Source organism: Budorcas taxicolor, chromosome 11 (genome assembly GCF_023091745.1).
Source record: "Budorcas taxicolor isolate Tak-1 chromosome 11, Takin1.1, whole genome shotgun sequence".
Classification (NCBI taxonomy): Eukaryota; Metazoa; Chordata; class Mammalia; order Artiodactyla; family Bovidae; genus Budorcas; species Budorcas taxicolor.
Genome location: NC_068920.1, coordinates 74,002,240 through 74,018,976, shown reverse-complemented (window position 1 = coordinate 74,018,976; position 16,737 = coordinate 74,002,240). Strand labels below are relative to the sequence as shown.

The 16,737-nt window shown below is 46.8% G+C and overlaps 1 protein-coding gene across 1 annotated transcript in view; it reads left to right on the top strand.

Moving 5' to 3' along the window:
- The first annotated feature begins 3,056 nt into the window (after positions 1-3,056).
- Positions 3,057-16,737, top strand: part of XDH (xanthine dehydrogenase) — a 67,245-nt gene continuing 53,564 nt past the window's right edge. The window contains exons 1-5 of the mRNA XM_052647997.1: positions 3,057-3,098; positions 8,275-8,332; positions 11,218-11,314; positions 12,905-13,013; positions 16,062-16,188. Of these exons, the coding sequence (XP_052503957.1) occupies positions 3,057-3,098; positions 8,275-8,332; positions 11,218-11,314; positions 12,905-13,013; positions 16,062-16,188 (433 nt within the window). The remainder of the gene's footprint in view (positions 3,099-8,274; positions 8,333-11,217; positions 11,315-12,904; positions 13,014-16,061; positions 16,189-16,737) is intronic.

Sequence of the window (16,737 nt, the reverse complement as noted above, 5' to 3'; positions counted from 1 at the left end):
AATCGGCTCCAGTTTCGTCCATCTCATCAGAACTGATTCAAATGAATTCTTTTTAACGGCTGAGTAATACTCCATTGTGTATATGTACCACAGCTTTCTTATCCATTCATCTGCTGATGGACATCTAGGTTGTTTCCATGTCCTGGCTATTATAAACAGTGCTGCGATGAACATTGGGGTACATGTGTCTCTTTCAATTCTGGTTTCCTCGGTGTGTATGCCCAGCAGTGGGATTGCTGGGTCATAAGGGAGTTCTATTTGCAATTTTTTAAGGAATCTCCACACTGTTCTCCATAGTGGCTGTACTAGTTTGCATTCCCACCAACAGTGTAGGAGGGTTCCCTTTTCTCCACACCCTCTCCAGCATTTATTGCTTGCAGATTTTTGGATCGCAGCCATTCTGACTGGTGTGAAGTGGTACCTCATTGTGGTTTTGATTTGCATTTCTCTGATAATGAGTGATGTTGAGCATCTTTTCATGTGTTTGTTAGCCATCCGTATGTCTTCTTTGGAGATGTGTCTATTTAGTTCTTTGGCCCATTTTTTGATTGGGTCATTTATTTTTCTGGAATTGAGCTGCATAAGTTGCTTGTATATTTTTGAGATTAGTTGTTTGTCAGTTGCTTCGAGAAGACTCTTAAGAGTCCCTTGGACTGCAAGGAGATCCAGCCAGTCCATTCTAAAGGAGATCAGCCCTGGGTGTTCTTTGGAAGGAATGAGGCTAAAGCTGACACTCCAGTACTCCGGCCACCTCATGGGAAGAGTTGACTCATTGGAAAAGACTCTGATTCTGGGAGGGATTGGGGGCAGGAGGAGAAGGGGACGACAGAGGATGAGGTGGCTGGATGGCATCACCAACTCGATGGACGTGAGTCTGAGTGAACTCTAGGTGTTGGTGATGGACAGGGAGGCCTGGCGTGCTGTGATTCATGGGATCGCAAAGAGTCAGACCCGACTGAGCGACTGAACTGAACTGAACTTTCCTCTAAAAAATTAAAAGAGAGGAAGTCCAGCACTGAGAGACCTGTGGGTAGGGAGCAACCACTCTGGCATCAAGGGACAAATATTCTGGTCATCACTGCTTTCTTTTCAAAGATTTTGTTTGATCAGAAAAGGGAAATGATGGTGGAAATATTCACATATTGAGGCATGAGGAAGTCATTCTGGCTTATCCATGAATTAACTTAAACTTTATCCTAACTAGGACAGCCTGTTTTGTGACCCATTAAACATATGTTGTACATCTGCTTTAACAATAAAGAAAAACTTGGTCTGCCTTGACCGCAGTGAAAGTGTCCATTTTAAAGATGCATGCCTCCCTTCCTAGGACACCAGTCCTGGTGCTACTTGGGTGATAAAACTTTCCTGGCACCACGGCTTTCCTGACTCCCTGTGTATGTGCTGACCTGTCTTTTTTGAAACTATGAAGAAATGTACTCTTGTAATGGTAGGTGTTTTTATTTTTTTCTGACAAGATATAAAACTTCCCCAAATCATGCTTTTCTGGAATGGATTTTCAGAACTATCGGAGAGACTGCCTCTTGAACTGTAGCCCTCAGTTTGGCTCAGATAAAACTCTCTTTTATTATTATTATTGTTATTGTTGTCATTATTATTATAGATTGATTATTGATGATTTCTGTCACCAAGACATATCCCCAAGCATTGCCAAAAGGCTCCTGTGATGGGCAACATCTCTACCCAGGTAAGAACTACTATTTTATGTTGACCAATCATCCTCGTTTGCCCTGGACTGAGATATGTCAAGGCTTTACTGCTAAAATCAAGATATCTGGAGGCAAACTGGGATGATCAGCCACCCGACAAGTGGAATTTCATCTCCTGCTTAAGTGGAGGCTGTTGTGAGAGGGCCGTTGGTTGATCTCATGGTGGTTGTCCTGCCAGTCTTTGATTTCTGTAAGGTATTTCTGTACCAAGCACATCTGCTTTTCTCCCTCCTTGTATCCTTCAAGGGGTAGAGGGAAAGTGACCTACCTCAGAGAGGCTAGCTGAGTAGAAGACGAGAGAGAATGCCGGTGCGTAAGCGCCTGTGTCAGAGAGACAGAGAGCTGGGAGGGGCATTGGGGTGCTGGACTTTGGTGGTGTCAGGTAGGTGATATGCATGTATGTTTATACCAGGAGTTAATGGAGACTGGATGGGGAAGGTTTTCAGCTCTGTATTAATTTGGCCTATGACTATGAGATAGGTACATTTTTTTTTGGTGCAGTATTTTAAAATATGTTTATGAGTTATTCTGACAGTTTAATCTATGGTGATTCACTGAGAGAAACAAAAGGGAAACGTCAAAAATGGTATGTTATGAGGATTATTTTTATTGTGCTGTTGAGAATACATTTGCAACAGAAAAAAAAAAGTTAGGTTTGTTTGCCAATTTACGAAGCACTTTCCAAATACATCATCTATCCCCCAGCATTTTACTCTTGATGTCATTCATTTGCGCATTTACAGATGAAAATCAATGAGTTCTGAAAGTGAGAAGAGAGCTGCTGGGGTCAAATGCCAGAGTTTGCCTCTGAAGCACTGGACTCTGCGTCTGGTGACTCCAGACTCTTCCAGGCTCTGGGAGAACGAGTCCTGCCTATTAAGTGCTGAGTCTGGGTCTCTGTAACTAAATGGCGAGATGCCAAGTGTGGACTTGGAGGATGTGACTCACCTCTATCGACCATGACTGTGACTGTGACCACGGCCCCTCCCCCTTCTCTGTCTTCAAGTAGGGGGATGAAGCAGGTTCCCTGAGGGTGATGCCTAAGACACACGGCACTGTATCCACTGTGTCTTCCTCTGTGCTCTTGGACACAAGTGTTGGGGGTGTGATTTGCTGAGTATGGTTGTTTGCATTTTCCTTGATTATGTAAACTGGTGGCTTGTGCCAAGAACTCTCTGTGCCCCAAAGCTCTAAGCTTGGTCCCTCCCATTGGCTGACTTCATTTCTTTTTGGGGAGAGGTGTATTTGTCAAGTTGCAAGGCAGTGATAACAGGCAGTGCCTCTTAGGCGTGAGGTACCTGGAGTTCGGGGACCCCCAACCTGTTGACAATGACAGCAGATGAATTGGTTTTCTTTGTGAATGGCAAAAAGGTAAGCAGAAGCTGATTTTTCCTCTGGTTTCCCTGATCCCCGGGAAGAATGTTTGTCCTCTCTCTTTTGGGTTCTCATTCATTTGTTCACCTTCTTGCTTTCTCTTCCTTCAAAGCTATTCCTGAATTGGGGGTATCATTGGGGAGAGAAGACCTTCTCGGGTCTAGAACCCAGTCAAGATCCTCATGGGGCAGAGGAGTGATGGGGAGGGAAGAGAGAAGAGGGGTATATGTGAGCACTTCCCTCCCCCACGCTCCCAGCCTGTAGAGATGCTGGCACCAAGCTGAGAAAGGTGGACAGGGTTCTAGCTGAGATTGGAGGTCACCCACTCCACCTCTATTTCGGTGTTTAATCAAACGTATCCTAAGGCTTTTGTTGCTCTCTTTACTGAGAAAAGGAACAGGAACTGTTTTCTTGCTTATCTCAGGGTATAACGTGTAGACTGCTTTGATTCTGAAATTTCATCCGTATCAATGTAACAGCTAACTTGCGTGAGGACATATACTGACATCTTGTGTCAAGTCACAATGCTTGTTTCCTAAAGGGCATGGATCCCCCCACCCCACTCTTGGTTCAGTTCAGTTCAGTCGCTCAGTCGTGTCCGACTCTTTGCGACCCCATCAATCGCAGCACGCCAGGCCTCCCTGTCCATCACCAACTCCCGGAGTTCACTCAGACTCATGTCCATCGAGTCACAAACCTCTTACTTTGATAAAAATTGCCCACTTGGATCAACTTCAGTGGTGTGCATAGGGACCTAGGAAAAGTGGGGATGGAATGGGGCAGAGGAGGGTCTTATGACATGGGTACCAGTCCTTGCAGCACCAGAAGGATAAGAATTTTTGCAAATTTTAAAGCAGTTGGAGAGAGCTGTAAACACATCACATTGTCTCCGTTGTCGTCCACTTGCCCTCCCTCCACCGGTGCTGAGGTGCTTGCTTTAGCTCCCCGACTGTGAATGAAATGGACAGTAAAAGGGTAGCTGTGGTTGCACATTGTGGACGGCCGTGTGGATTTTATGAGTGAGGGCCAAACCCAGGAGTCAGAGCAATTTTGTTTCACAATATTGGCAATTTTAAGTTGAGAAGCTAGGCAACTTTGGAGGCAGTTTTCAAGAATTAAAATGCAACTAGTGCTTAAACTGTCAGGGTGTGTCTGGGTGACTACCAGGGGAATGCTGTGAGCTGTTGCAACGTAAGGGGCTTCCAAAGTGGTCGGATTCAGTTTCAGTGGTATCAGCAGGTGGCCCTGGGGAAGGAGGTCACTTGTGCTCTTTCGGGTGCAGAGTAGTTTCTCTGTGTTGACTTCCTTTCAGGGTTGGCCTCTGACAGCAAGCTAAGAGGTAGGGCAAAGCTTGCACGTTGGTGGTTGTAAGATTTCTGCAGCCAAGAATTCCAACAATGCTGTCACACGCAAAGTTACACTGGAGAGATTTAAGAAATGGTTGCTGAATAGGTCTTCTTCACATATTACTTACACAGAGGCATCTTCCGTGGCATTTTTTCTAAGTGATTTTTGTAATGGATGAGCAGCTGGATTCAGTGACTTAACTCAAAGTTTTGATGGTTTATGAAGCCATCAATTCATGTGTGACAGTGCAAGGTTCTTTGGGGATGGTTGCTGTGATGCACCAAATCTAGAAAGCAGCATTTCAACATCAGTCTGGTTTGTTGAAAATTGTTGCCCTGTGTATTTTATTTTCACCTTAGGAAAGCAATTTAAAATTTTTTAGATGGTATTACTGCATCAAACTCTACCATCTCTTGAAACTTCGACTACTCCCAGTTTCTGTGATGAATATTGGCACATTTAATTTTGTAAACGTGAACTTTTGAGAATCTACTGGAAAGGTGGTGAGGCAAGGTGAGGAATGATGAGGTGAAAACAGTGCTGTAAAAACTGGACCAACCAAGGAATTCCCAGTCAAATAGAGGCATCTGTTTCTTCCCAATTCTATTCCCAAGATATTCTAGATCTTTCTTTACCAGACATTGTGCAAGGAGGTTACCAAAGAAGCTGATGGAACTTGCTGACTCACTCTTAAATATGCACTTCCTCCTGTTCCTCTTTCAAACCACAGTCTAGGACTCTTGTCTTCACTCGCTGTCATCTGGAGAGGGTGTAAGATACAAATGATCAAATACCTCCAGAGCCTTCTGTGGTGGTGACAGGCCTTGGTGACTATGGCTTCCACTTCCTCTGATTTGAAGTCACAGTCAAAGGGAAAGAGTTGCCCAGTATTTTGGAATCACTGTAGTGACCATGCTTTTGGCTCGATTCCTTTTTTTTTGTTTAATGTACTTTTAATAGGAAGATAATTGCTTTACAACGTTGTGTTGGTTTCTGCTGTATGGCAACATGAATCAGCTATAAGTATACATATATCCCATCCTTCTTGAGCCTCTCTCCCAACCGCCATCCCACCCCTCTAGGTTGTTATAGAGCACTGAGCTGAGCTCCCTGTGCTAACATCTGCTTCCCACCAGCTGTCCACCCCACACACGGTAGAGCATACATGTCAGTGTCACTGTCTCAATCTGTCCCACCCTCTCCTTCCTCCGCTGTGTCCACATGTCCGTTCTTTATGTCCGCCTCTCTGCAGTCCGTTCTCTGCGGCCGCCTCTCTGCAGTCGGTTCTCTGTGTCTGCATCTCTGTTCCTGGCAGTGGGGCGGTTGGTGTTGGGGCCGGGGGCCGGGTGCTGGATTCTTGTTATTCAAACAGTCCCTCTCTGGTTAGTGAAGATGTTGACCCCTGGAGAAGTCTAGAAAATTTTGCATGGAGAGTACAACTGAAAGTGTCCAGGAGTGACGCCCACAAGAAGCAGCAGTCAGTGATAAGTTGACACTCAGTCACTTACCCACCTACCCCCGTTGTCAACAACATTTACAAGCTCCTCCCAGGCCTGAACCTATGGGACACACATGCAGGAGAGGAACACAATCTCCAAGATCAGGCATTTACCATTTGGGAGCTAATGAACGGGTTGGCAGAATAGATTGTGATCAGGTAAATTATCATATACCAAAATGTATTTCAAAGACAAGTATCCCCACAAGATGCTCTTCTTAGATATTCTTAGACCATTTTGTTGGCACATAGTAGGTGCCCAATTGATGTGGAAAGGATGAATGGATGGATATCAAAACCCTGAGAAATCCTCTACTAAAGAAATTTATTTTTCAAACTTTGAACTTTAAAAGTTAAACTTAAAAAAAATGTAAAACTTATAAGGAAGTTGCAAGAAGAATACAAAGAAATGCTTGCTAAATGAATGCCAACAAAATGATATATAGGTACATAGATATATAGATCTATAAGTACATCATTTTATATATTTAAATATGTAATTAATTGGAATGAACATATAAAGTATAAAATTTTCTTTATGAACCACTGAGGATAAATTTCAGATATCATACTTCTTTCTCCCTTAAACTAAGAATAAGGGTATTCTTACATAACCACCATCTATTTATAAAAATCAGGAAATCTAGTGCTACTATATCATTGTTACCTAATCTATAGACTTTATGCAGCATTACTCCAATTTTCCTAAAAATGTAATTTATAGCTCTCTCTCCACAACCGCAGGACCCAGGATCATGCCTTGCACTTAGTTCTCAAGTCTGTTTCTGTTGTTGTCATTGTTCAGTCACTAACTCATCTCTGACTCTTTGTGACCTTATGGACTGCAGCATGCTAGGCTCCCCTGTTCACCACTATGTTCCAGAGTTTGCTCAAGTTCATGTCCATTGAGTGGATGATGCCAGCCAACCATTGTCTCATCTTCTGTTGTCCCCTTCTCCTCATGCCCTCAATCTTTCCCAGCATCAGGGTCTTTTCCAATGAGTTGGCACTTTGTATCAGGTGGCCAAAGTATTGGAGCTTCAGCTTCAGCATCAGTCCTACCAATGACTATTCAGGGTTGGTTTCCTTTAGACTTGACTGGTTTGATCTCCTTGCAGTCCAAGGGACTCTCAAGAGTCTTCTCCAACACCACAGTTCAAAAGCATCAATTCTTTGGCACTCAGCCTCCTTTATGGTCCCACTCTCACATTTGTAAGTGACTACTGGAAAAAACCATAGTTTTGACTGTACGGACCTTTGTTGGCAAAGTGATGTCTCTGCTTTTTAATACTCTGTCTAGGTTTATCATAGCTTTTCTTCCAAGGAGGAAGCATCGTTTAATTTCAGATACCTTCTCCTCATAATTCAGAAACATGTAGGATCTCTAGTACAGGTTTCTCTAAAGAAACTCTTATCACACGTTTGTGTGTGTGTATGTATGCTAAGTCACTTCAGTCGTGTCTGACTCTTTGTGACCCAATGAGCTGTAGCAGGCCAGACTCCTCTGTCCATGGGATTCTCCAGGCAAGAATACTGGAGTGGGTTGCCATGCCTTCCTCCAGGGGATCTTCCTGACCCAGGTATCGAACCCGCATCTCTTATGTCTCCTGCATTGGCAGGCGGGTTCTTTACCACTAGTGCCACCTGGGAAGCCTCTTATGACATGTGCTCTCCCCTTAATCACCCCAATCATCCAAACCCTATTGTGCTTGATGATGCAAGAGGAGACGTGAAACAGATTTTTACAGATTTCCTTTGATGATTTCCATCAGGACCTGGCACTGTACTTTGTAAGACAAGTTTTTTCTATCTTATTGAACATTCTGTTCATGGGCCTTTGGTTTGAGACTTTTCCTCCATTTCTAACCTGTGTTAGTGTTGTTGATTGTGATAACCCAACTCAAACAATACTCTGCTATAATCACAGGCCGACTGACTGGCAATCTACTGCCTAAGAGTCTACTCTCCAGGAGGCAAAGCCAGAGGTCTGTCCCTGGTGTACACAGATGTTATCCAGCAGCTGGAAATGAAATGACATGCTTATCTTAAAGGGGACTTTGCCTTGATCAGCCCAACATGGCAGGTGCCACACCTACGTGCTGTCATGGGTCCAGAGCCGAGCATGAATGCAGAATTTTAGAACTGCAGGGTGTCAGCTTACACACAATTTAGCTTGCAGATAATATGTTCATCTTATGGAATGGTCAAGAAAAGTACCTTCATTTTCATGATATGTTTAACGCACCTCCATTAACTCTGCAAATTCTTGGGTGAGACAATGGCTAAGTACGTGTTTGATATAGTTTTCTTCTGTGTTTGTTTTTATAGGTGGTGGAGAAAAATGCAGATCCAGAAACAAACCTTTTGGCCTACCTGAGAAGAAAGTGTATCCTGACTGTGGAGTGGGGATGAGGGAGAGGGGCCACTGGGGACTCATTCTCTGGGCCCTGGGCCATTTGCTAGTAACTGGTCTGGAGGTCATGGAGCACAGAGAAAAGAGCACTTCGGAGCTCTGCATTTGAGCCACAACTCTGTCCCTTGGCAGCTGTCTGACCCTGGGAAGTCATTTGAACTCTGCGGGTCTGAAATTCTCAGCTGCCAAGTAAGAGTGTTGTCCTTGATATTCTTCAAGGTCTCTTGCATTTAAGACTCCAGTAACGCTGAGATTTAATCCTGGGCCTATAAAACAAGCAGCCCCAAAAGGCCCTCTTTAGCCCTGACCAGCTTCATGGCCTTTCCCCTCCCCACCAGGAAGAATGGGTGTTGGGTGGGGGTCTGCCTCAGCAGATCTTTGTTAATGCAGGAATGCGCGTCCCATGAAGGCTTTCAAGCTCTGCGGAGGGAAAGGGAAAGTCAGAGAAGGGAGTATTCTGGGGGAAGAGATGCCTGAGGTGGAAATCGTGTAGAGGCACCATCCACTGTGGGAAAGGCAGGTGCTGGGAAGCATGGGCTGGGGACTCCTGGGGGTGGGGTGTGGCTCTATCCCCAGTGTGGGGAGGGCTTCTGTAAGATCCCGCATCCCTTTTGTTCTTTCACAGTAGGAAAGGATTCTGAGACCCTGGAACAAAAACAACAGTAAAGACAACAGGGGCTTACATCTAGTGGGCACTGACCATGTACAGGCAGAGTGCAGGAGATTTGTGTAGGCCGTCTCACTGACTCCACAGCGATCCCTTTGACAGAGGAGGAAGTGAGGCTGGGAGTGTTCAGGCACCTGCCTCCCCCACCTCACGTTTTCTGCACTCATGCTGGGAGAGCTGGACTGAAGCCCAGGGCCACGGTCTGAACCTCCCACCCACCACTGGACACTTTCCAGGGGTCTCCTGTAAAGTGATGCCCATCCTGACCTCTGTGGCTCCCAGAGGTGGCGATGTCTCATGGCTCTTTCCAGTGATGTATTTTGGAACAAAAGCAAAAAGCTGTCTCAACATCCACAGAAGTGAGCCTGGAATCCATGGCCTTCCCTCTTGTTCTTTCACCTCCTATCAGAGAGTGACTGGCTCTAGAGTACTTTGTCCTGGATTTTCAACCTGGAGGGGGCAGGTCTGGAGGGGGCAGGTCTGGAGGTTCACAGCACATGGACCTGATGGTGTTTTTGTAGAGGCTGAGTCACTCAGTAGGATCAGGGAACTGCACGAAACTCCATTTCCAGCCCATCTACCTAGGCAGCCTGGGAAGAGAGGCTCATTCTTAGATTGTTGGCGTCAATTTTAGTTTTCCAATAAGGTTGTGAAGACCCAGCAGGCTCAGAAGTTCCTGGTCATACCGTTGGTTGTTTTAAATGCCAAATCACAAATAAAATCCAACCGTGAAAGATGGCTTTGTGTAAATATGAAGTCCTTGTGGCTTGTTGCTGCCTATGTTGAGAGTTTATTTGTCAGAGTTCCAGGCAAGAGAGAAGACTCTAACCTTGACTTCTATCTTGGCTGCCAGAAAGATCCCCAGGCTAGCAGAAGACTCTAGACTCCTTTGGGCTGCTTCCTTTCATCCTCATGAGCCCCTAGAGTGATCTCAACTGCTGATCTCATAGGTCCAGACTAGTGAGAGGAAAACCCTAAATCTAGAGAGCCCTCTTCAGCTGTACCTTAAAAAAGGCAGCAGCATGGTGAAGGAGGAGGCTCCAAATCCAGAACCAGAGGACTGCGTGTGGGCCCTAACACTCAAAGTAACTGACTGTTATCTTGCAGGGCTCACATTACGTCTTGGGTCTCTGTCTTTCCTCCTTCTTTCCTCCCTTCCCTCCCTCCCGCCTTTCTTTCCTGCTTTCTTTCTTTCTCCCTCCCTCCTTTCTTTCTTTCTTTCATTTCACTGTTTTGTATAGCAGTTCCTGCCCTACCCACTAACCAAAGTATGGTGAACATCAAACATGGATATGAATGCTTTCCAAGTAGAAGATGCTGTACATCATTGTTAGTTATTAACTTTATCTTAAAATTAGGGAAATAACCGGGAGATGAGATACTCAGCTCTCTCCATCTTCAGCAGGTAGCTGAAGGGCTTGGAGGCCTGGGAGCCTGAGGGAGAAGCGGCAGGGGAGCTTGTGTGTCCCATGGGAAAGAGGCCACCATAATTGCTGTTCTCCAAGGCAGCCTATTAGCTAGGCAGTTTTCAAACTTCAAAAAGTATCAGATTCTTAATTTCTCCCAGGATGTAAGAGATGTCTCCAGTATTGGCTTTTGACCCCCAAAATATCCTCATTTTAATTTCCTTTCACATATCTTATGGGATGGATATCCAGAAGCCCTTAATGCAGCTCTAATTTTGGTCCCCAGACTTCATCAGTCCAAGAGGTTTGGCAAGGGAATGAGGGAAGCTGAACTCAGCAAGTCCCATACTGGCCTGAGTGGCTTCATTGCATGCCCAGCTAGGGTGATGAGGATTGCCCCACTTGCTCCATTTTTGAGGCACCTGATTCACCTGCCCAGTGAGCCCACCAGTTTGGGGGCCTATTAAGACCACACCTAGAAGACTGTGATCCCAAGAAGATCTCCAGGTCTAGAGAGCAGTGGAGCTCCAGTCCCAGGGGATGACACATGGGTGCCAGGGCCTTCCTTCTCTGCAAGTGGAGCTGGCTCCATCCCTGCCTCCCTGGGTTGCAGGGAAGCCTCTCTGAGTGGGAGGCTGTTTGGACCTGCTGCCTCCCGGGCTGAGGGCCCTGAGCCTGTGTGTGGATGGATGGCTCTTCACTTGCAGCTCAGCCCAGGCATTTCCCAGCAGCCCAACAAAGACTTTTTTCTTTGAGTTCATATTCCTTAACCCGTGACCTTCCAGTGGGGCTGAGAGGAACCAAGCTGGGCTGTGGAGAAGGGGGCTGTGGGGCTTGTACAGTGATGCTCTCCAAGTATGATCGTCTCCAAGACAAGATCATGTATCCTTTGCTTGCTGGCTGGTTGCCTTTGGGGACTAGGATGCAGGGGTCGGCTTTTGAGTGACGATGTGTCTGTGTGTATCTGTCTGTATGTGTGTGTATGCACACATGTGGGTAAAGCCCTGTGTTCCTGAATAGGCTTTTATCATAACCAGGGATATAATAGAATGATGTCTTAGGGAGCATCTTCCTGGCTTTTAAATATGGACAAGATTCTCCACTGCTGATAAAATGAGCTTTCTAAAATTCAGGCTCATTTCACATCCCATGAAATTCTTGAATAGGCCTCCATTGCCCCCGTCTAAGTCCAGTTTTTTTGCTCAGCATGTGAGGTCTTTCAATTTGCCCCACCTTTCTTCCCCAGTTTTCTTTCTCTCCATGGGTCCAGCATTCCGCTCATGCAGAAACTGTTATGAACTACCAATGCTCCATGTCCACTCATTTCTTGGTCTCTGCACAAGCTGTTTCCCACCTTGAATGTTCTTTTTTCAAGGACTTCTCTACCTGACTAACTCTTATTAACACCTTAGGACTGGGCAAAATATCACCTCTTCCAGGAAGGCTTCCTTGACCTGCTAAGATTGGGTTAGGAGCCCTTTGTGCTGGTTCTTTGGTGCCACGTGCACAGCCCTCCTACAACCCTTACCATAGGATACTTAAACTGCATTTTCACACTGGTTTCTGCTTTCCTGAGTTGAAGACAAGCTATTAAAGGACAGAGGTTTTGTCTGATTCACCTTTATTTCCTCAGCCCTCAGCAGTGTGCCTGGTATAAGGTTGGTCTTCCGTAACTGATGTTGGTTGCATGAGTGAGTGAGAGATCAGTAAAAGGATGGAGGTGGGGAAGCTCTAAGGGCTGTTCATCTGGGGATTTTTGCCTCCCTCTCTGCATAGATGAATGGGAGAAATGGAGGTGAGTGAAAGCACAGAAGCAAAAGTGACAGGAGGTTCTGAAATTGAAGTGTGTGATAAGGGCTTCCTAGTAGCTCAGCTAGTAAAGGATCTTCCTGCAATGCAGTTTGATTCCTGGATTGGGAAGATCCCCTGGAAAAGGGATAGGCTACCCACTTTAGTATTCTTAGGCTTCCCTGGTGGCTCAGACAGTAAAGAATCTGCCTGCAATGCAGGAGACTTGGGGTCGATCCCTGGGTTGGGAAGATTCCCTAGAGGAGGGCATGGCAGCCCACTCCAGTATTCTTACCTGGAGACTCCCCATGGACAGAGTAGCCTGGAGGGCTACAGTCCATGGGATCACATGACTGAGCAGCTAAGCACATAGAGAAAAAGGGACGCATTAGACTTGGGACCTCCCAGAGGCCTCCAGGATCTACCTGAGTAAGAGGCAGCTGAAAGTGCCCCTGGCTTCCATGCTCCAGCCCAGAGGCCTAGGGTGCACCAGAGCGACCCCGCAGGACACTGGAGGGGCTCGGGCCCTGGCCTGGGTGGAGAGATGAGGATACTTCTGGAAAAGAGAACATAATGTAGAGTGAGGAGAAGTGACACAAGCATCACGAATCTCCCAGACCCTGCACTCGGGTCCGCTCTGAGAGCCTAAACGGTCGATGGGATGACCTTAATCTGGGGTTCCAGCCACTTTTCTGCCAATGCCTGCCTGGCTCCCATCTGCTCCTTGCACCATGTGGCTGTGACGACTGTGGAAGGAATTGGAAGCACCAAGACAAGGCTGCATCCTGTGCAGGTAACCAGAGGCTCTACCAAGGCTGCTCTGGATTGTTGGGATGAGGATTGCAGCCTGAGCCAAGGAGGCATTCTGGCCGGCCACCCCCCTCAATTCCTTGTGGAGGTCAGGGGCTAGCTGTGAGGTGGAAAGAGGAGACACCCGAGCCTGAAGCTCCCTCCTGTGTTTCAGTGGCTGGTGACGTTGCATGGCCCCGTGGGAATCAAGAGATCAACTTGATCTGGTGGCTGGAGGTCTAGCTGTACCAGAGGTGGGGGGAGGAGGGGCAGAGGACCTTCCTCTCTGTGCCCACGTGCGCTTAGGAAGCCCCTGCCTTCTTGGATTGAAGATTCCAAATGCTGTGTGCCTTTGATCAAAAGCCCACCTACTCCCTGCTCCCTCCCACAGGAATTCCATTGCACCTTTCACCTCCCACCCACAGATCACCCAAACACAAGTTCGTTAAAATGGTGGTTAGCAAGGGCTGGGTCAGAGACACATGGGTGTCTGACCAAGGTTTTCTCCCTGATGGTATCAGGCACCTGATGATGGGTTGAGATTGGGAACTCTTTGGGCAAGAGTAAGCAGTAGTCAGGGTTCTGTGGAGTGAGAAAGGATGTTCGTAGACTAGGTGGAAGAGGGCCCACACGGGAGCAGAGCGCAGTGGAAGGAAAGGCCGCTGTTCCCAGTGCTCATGTTAAACTGAGGCAGGAGGTCTTTGGGAGGGTGTAATCACAGAAGGTGTCTGAGCCAGACCCTTTTCTTAGTATTCCCTGTACCATATCATTCAGATCTTGCCTTCCTTGGGTCCCTGACGTGAATCCTGGAGCCAGGGCTGCCAGTTGAGCAAGCTAACTATACCCCCAGATGGAGCATCTTGGACCAGTCATGTGGGGTCAGAGGGGGGTGAGGTGGTATTATGTCACCTGTGTGGCTTCACTTCCTAGGCAGGAGAGTGGCAGGTTACTAAACCTGTCCAACTTGCAGCAGGTGTGAGAGGGTTAATGAGGGCTTGTAATTTACTTTGAAACAAATAGACGAAAGAAAGAAGGAACTATTTAAACACAGGGATCACATCCCTAGAATCTGGGGAAAGCCCTCCCTTTCCAGTGGTACAGAGCCTTATTTCCGATGCACTTCCTTTGGCTCCAGATAAGCTTCGATTCCACTTTCCCTTGTCCGTTTATGTTTTCCTCCAGGATTCTATGACACCACGTGTCCCTCCTCCCTCCGTGCTGGAACCGTGTGCAGCTCCCCCTCAGCTCAGTCCCTAATCGCTGCAGCGCCCTGGGCTCTGGCCTGGGCCCAGTCCCTTCTCCACCTTCATACTCTCCCAACATGAGTTTAAGGCCATCTCCATATCTTCAGGTTTGATCTCTCCTCAGAGATCAGACTCTGATTTCCAACTGCCTACTTGAATCACTAGATGGTTGTCTGATCTCAAACTTAACAAAAACTCTATTTCGCCCCAGCTTCGTTCTCCTCTGGTCTTCCTCCATCTGAGTCAATGGCAAAGCATCCACCCAATTGCTCACGACCAAAATCTAGGAGTCCTCTGTGATGTTTGCATTCCCCACACCCAGTCCATCCAGAAGTAACAGCTACTCTGCCTCCAGACTTTACAATGGAATCTTCATTCGTTTCTCTGTCTCCCCTACTACTGTTTGGTCCAAGTCACATTCCTTCCTGCCTAGGCCACGTCAATGTCATGATCCCCTGTGTCTTCTCTTGCCCCCACAGCCATTCTCTATTCAACAGCTAGAGTGAATCTTTAAAAACACAAATTCAATCGTATCAAGCCCTGCTGAAATTCCCCTTTAAAAAGCTTCCCATCATCACACCCAAAATCACAGTCAGGATCCCTAATCCTGGCTGTGAAGAGCTGCAGGCTCTGGCTGCTTCCTGTCCCCCCAGCTGACATCTCTTGTCCTAGGGTTCCACCTGTCCCAGCCTTTCAGCAGATTTTCACACTGTCTGTGCTCAGAGCCCTTTTACTCACTGTTTCTTCTGCCTGGGTAACTCACTTCCTTGTTCCAAATCAAGTTCACCTTAAAGGTCGCTTTATCAGAATGGCTCTTCTGACCACTCCAAATAGCCACTAGTCAGTCACTCTGAGTCATGTCATCTTGTACTAATTCTCTATATAGTACCAACCTCCGCCTCGAATTTTCTTCTTTGTTTTTGTCAGTATTTCCCCCATAAGGATGTGAGCTTCGTGAGACCAGGGACTTCATCTCTCTTTTACATGCTCCATCCCCAGGGGATATACTATGCCTGGCACATAATAGATTCTCAGTAAATACTTCTCAAATGAATGACTATCTGTGCTAAGTACTGGTGATACAACATTCTAGCAATTTTACTTGACATACGTTCCAAGAGAGATTCCCAAGAGATTAAAAAATAATGTAGATGAGGAGAATTTCATTGTAATAAAGATCTGGCAGGTCTGAATGAAAATTCTGTGATGTTCAATGCTTTTAGTGAATTCTATAGCACACATTCTCCAATTCTTAAGTCTCCATCCATTGGACTTCAAGAACTGCCTTCACTTAAGAATACAGAGGCGTTCTAATTTGGAATAAAATGCATTCATTTGGTTGATTTTGGATTGTGGGGTAGTGTAGTTGAGAGAACCTAACACAGTTCTCGCTTTCTCCAAGTGCAATCTTACACACATCCCTTAAATCTCTTAAATCTTCCTCCTCTGTCTTTAGTGAAGAGAGTGGTTCTAATTGTCGCTGTTCTTAGAGGGGGGTGTCCTATTAATAACTTCCATTGGCTAACTCCCTACTCTGTGCCAGGTATGATGGCCAAGCGTTTTACATGAATGATCTCACTGAATTCTCAGCACAGCTCTGGAGATAAGTGCTAGGGTAGTGCTAAACAAACGGACAAGGTTTAGGAAGACTTGGTAGCCTGGCCACGGTCACAGCTGGTGAGTGGGGACACTCGGATTTGACTTTGGGCAGTGCAGACTGTCAACATGGGCTGTCTTCAGTTGAGTCACGTAGGGAGCCTGGCAGGGGTTCTGCCAACACAGGTGTCTATGTCATCTGCCCCTTTTAGGAGAGAATCGCCAAAAGTCACGGCTCTCAGTGTGGCTTCTGCACCCCCGGCATTGTCATGAGCATGTACACGCTGCTTCGGAATCAGCCCGAGCCCACTGTTGAAGAAATCGAGGATGCTTTCCAAGGTATGGGCCTTGTGCAGGGCCCAGGAGGCAAAGGGGCAAGTGGGTTTCTGAGGAGGGCAGGGCAGGGGCAGAGTGGAAGCCAGGAGTGAACTAGGAGTTCCAGGCACTTGAGGAAAGGGCCCAGGCTGCCCCATCATGGTAGCTAAGATTTGTTGGGAAATGGCCCTTTCTTACTTTGAAGAACACTTGGTTGGTTTGAAGACCCTCTGGGCTCTCCCGCCTTAGTGTCCATCTTCCTGCGCTGTCTTCCTGACCCAGCTCTGTGCTGGGAAGGGTGACCTTGAGTGCCTGGCGTGGGAGGAGATCATCTGGGAAACTGCACAGAAGCCAGTGACATGGCATCTGCCCTGGCAGATTCCCCAGAGCAGGGTTCCATGGGGCAAAGGCCATGTATGAAGAAGGCGGCCCTGGTTCTGAGTCTGGGGCAGGAACTGGCTCCCCACTTTGCCTTCTGTGAATGGGCCCAGCTGGCTGGACCCGCTATCTCTTCCTCTGAATTGAATAGAGAAGGCTTGCCATCCATTCAATTTCTTTCAGTGCACCATTTAT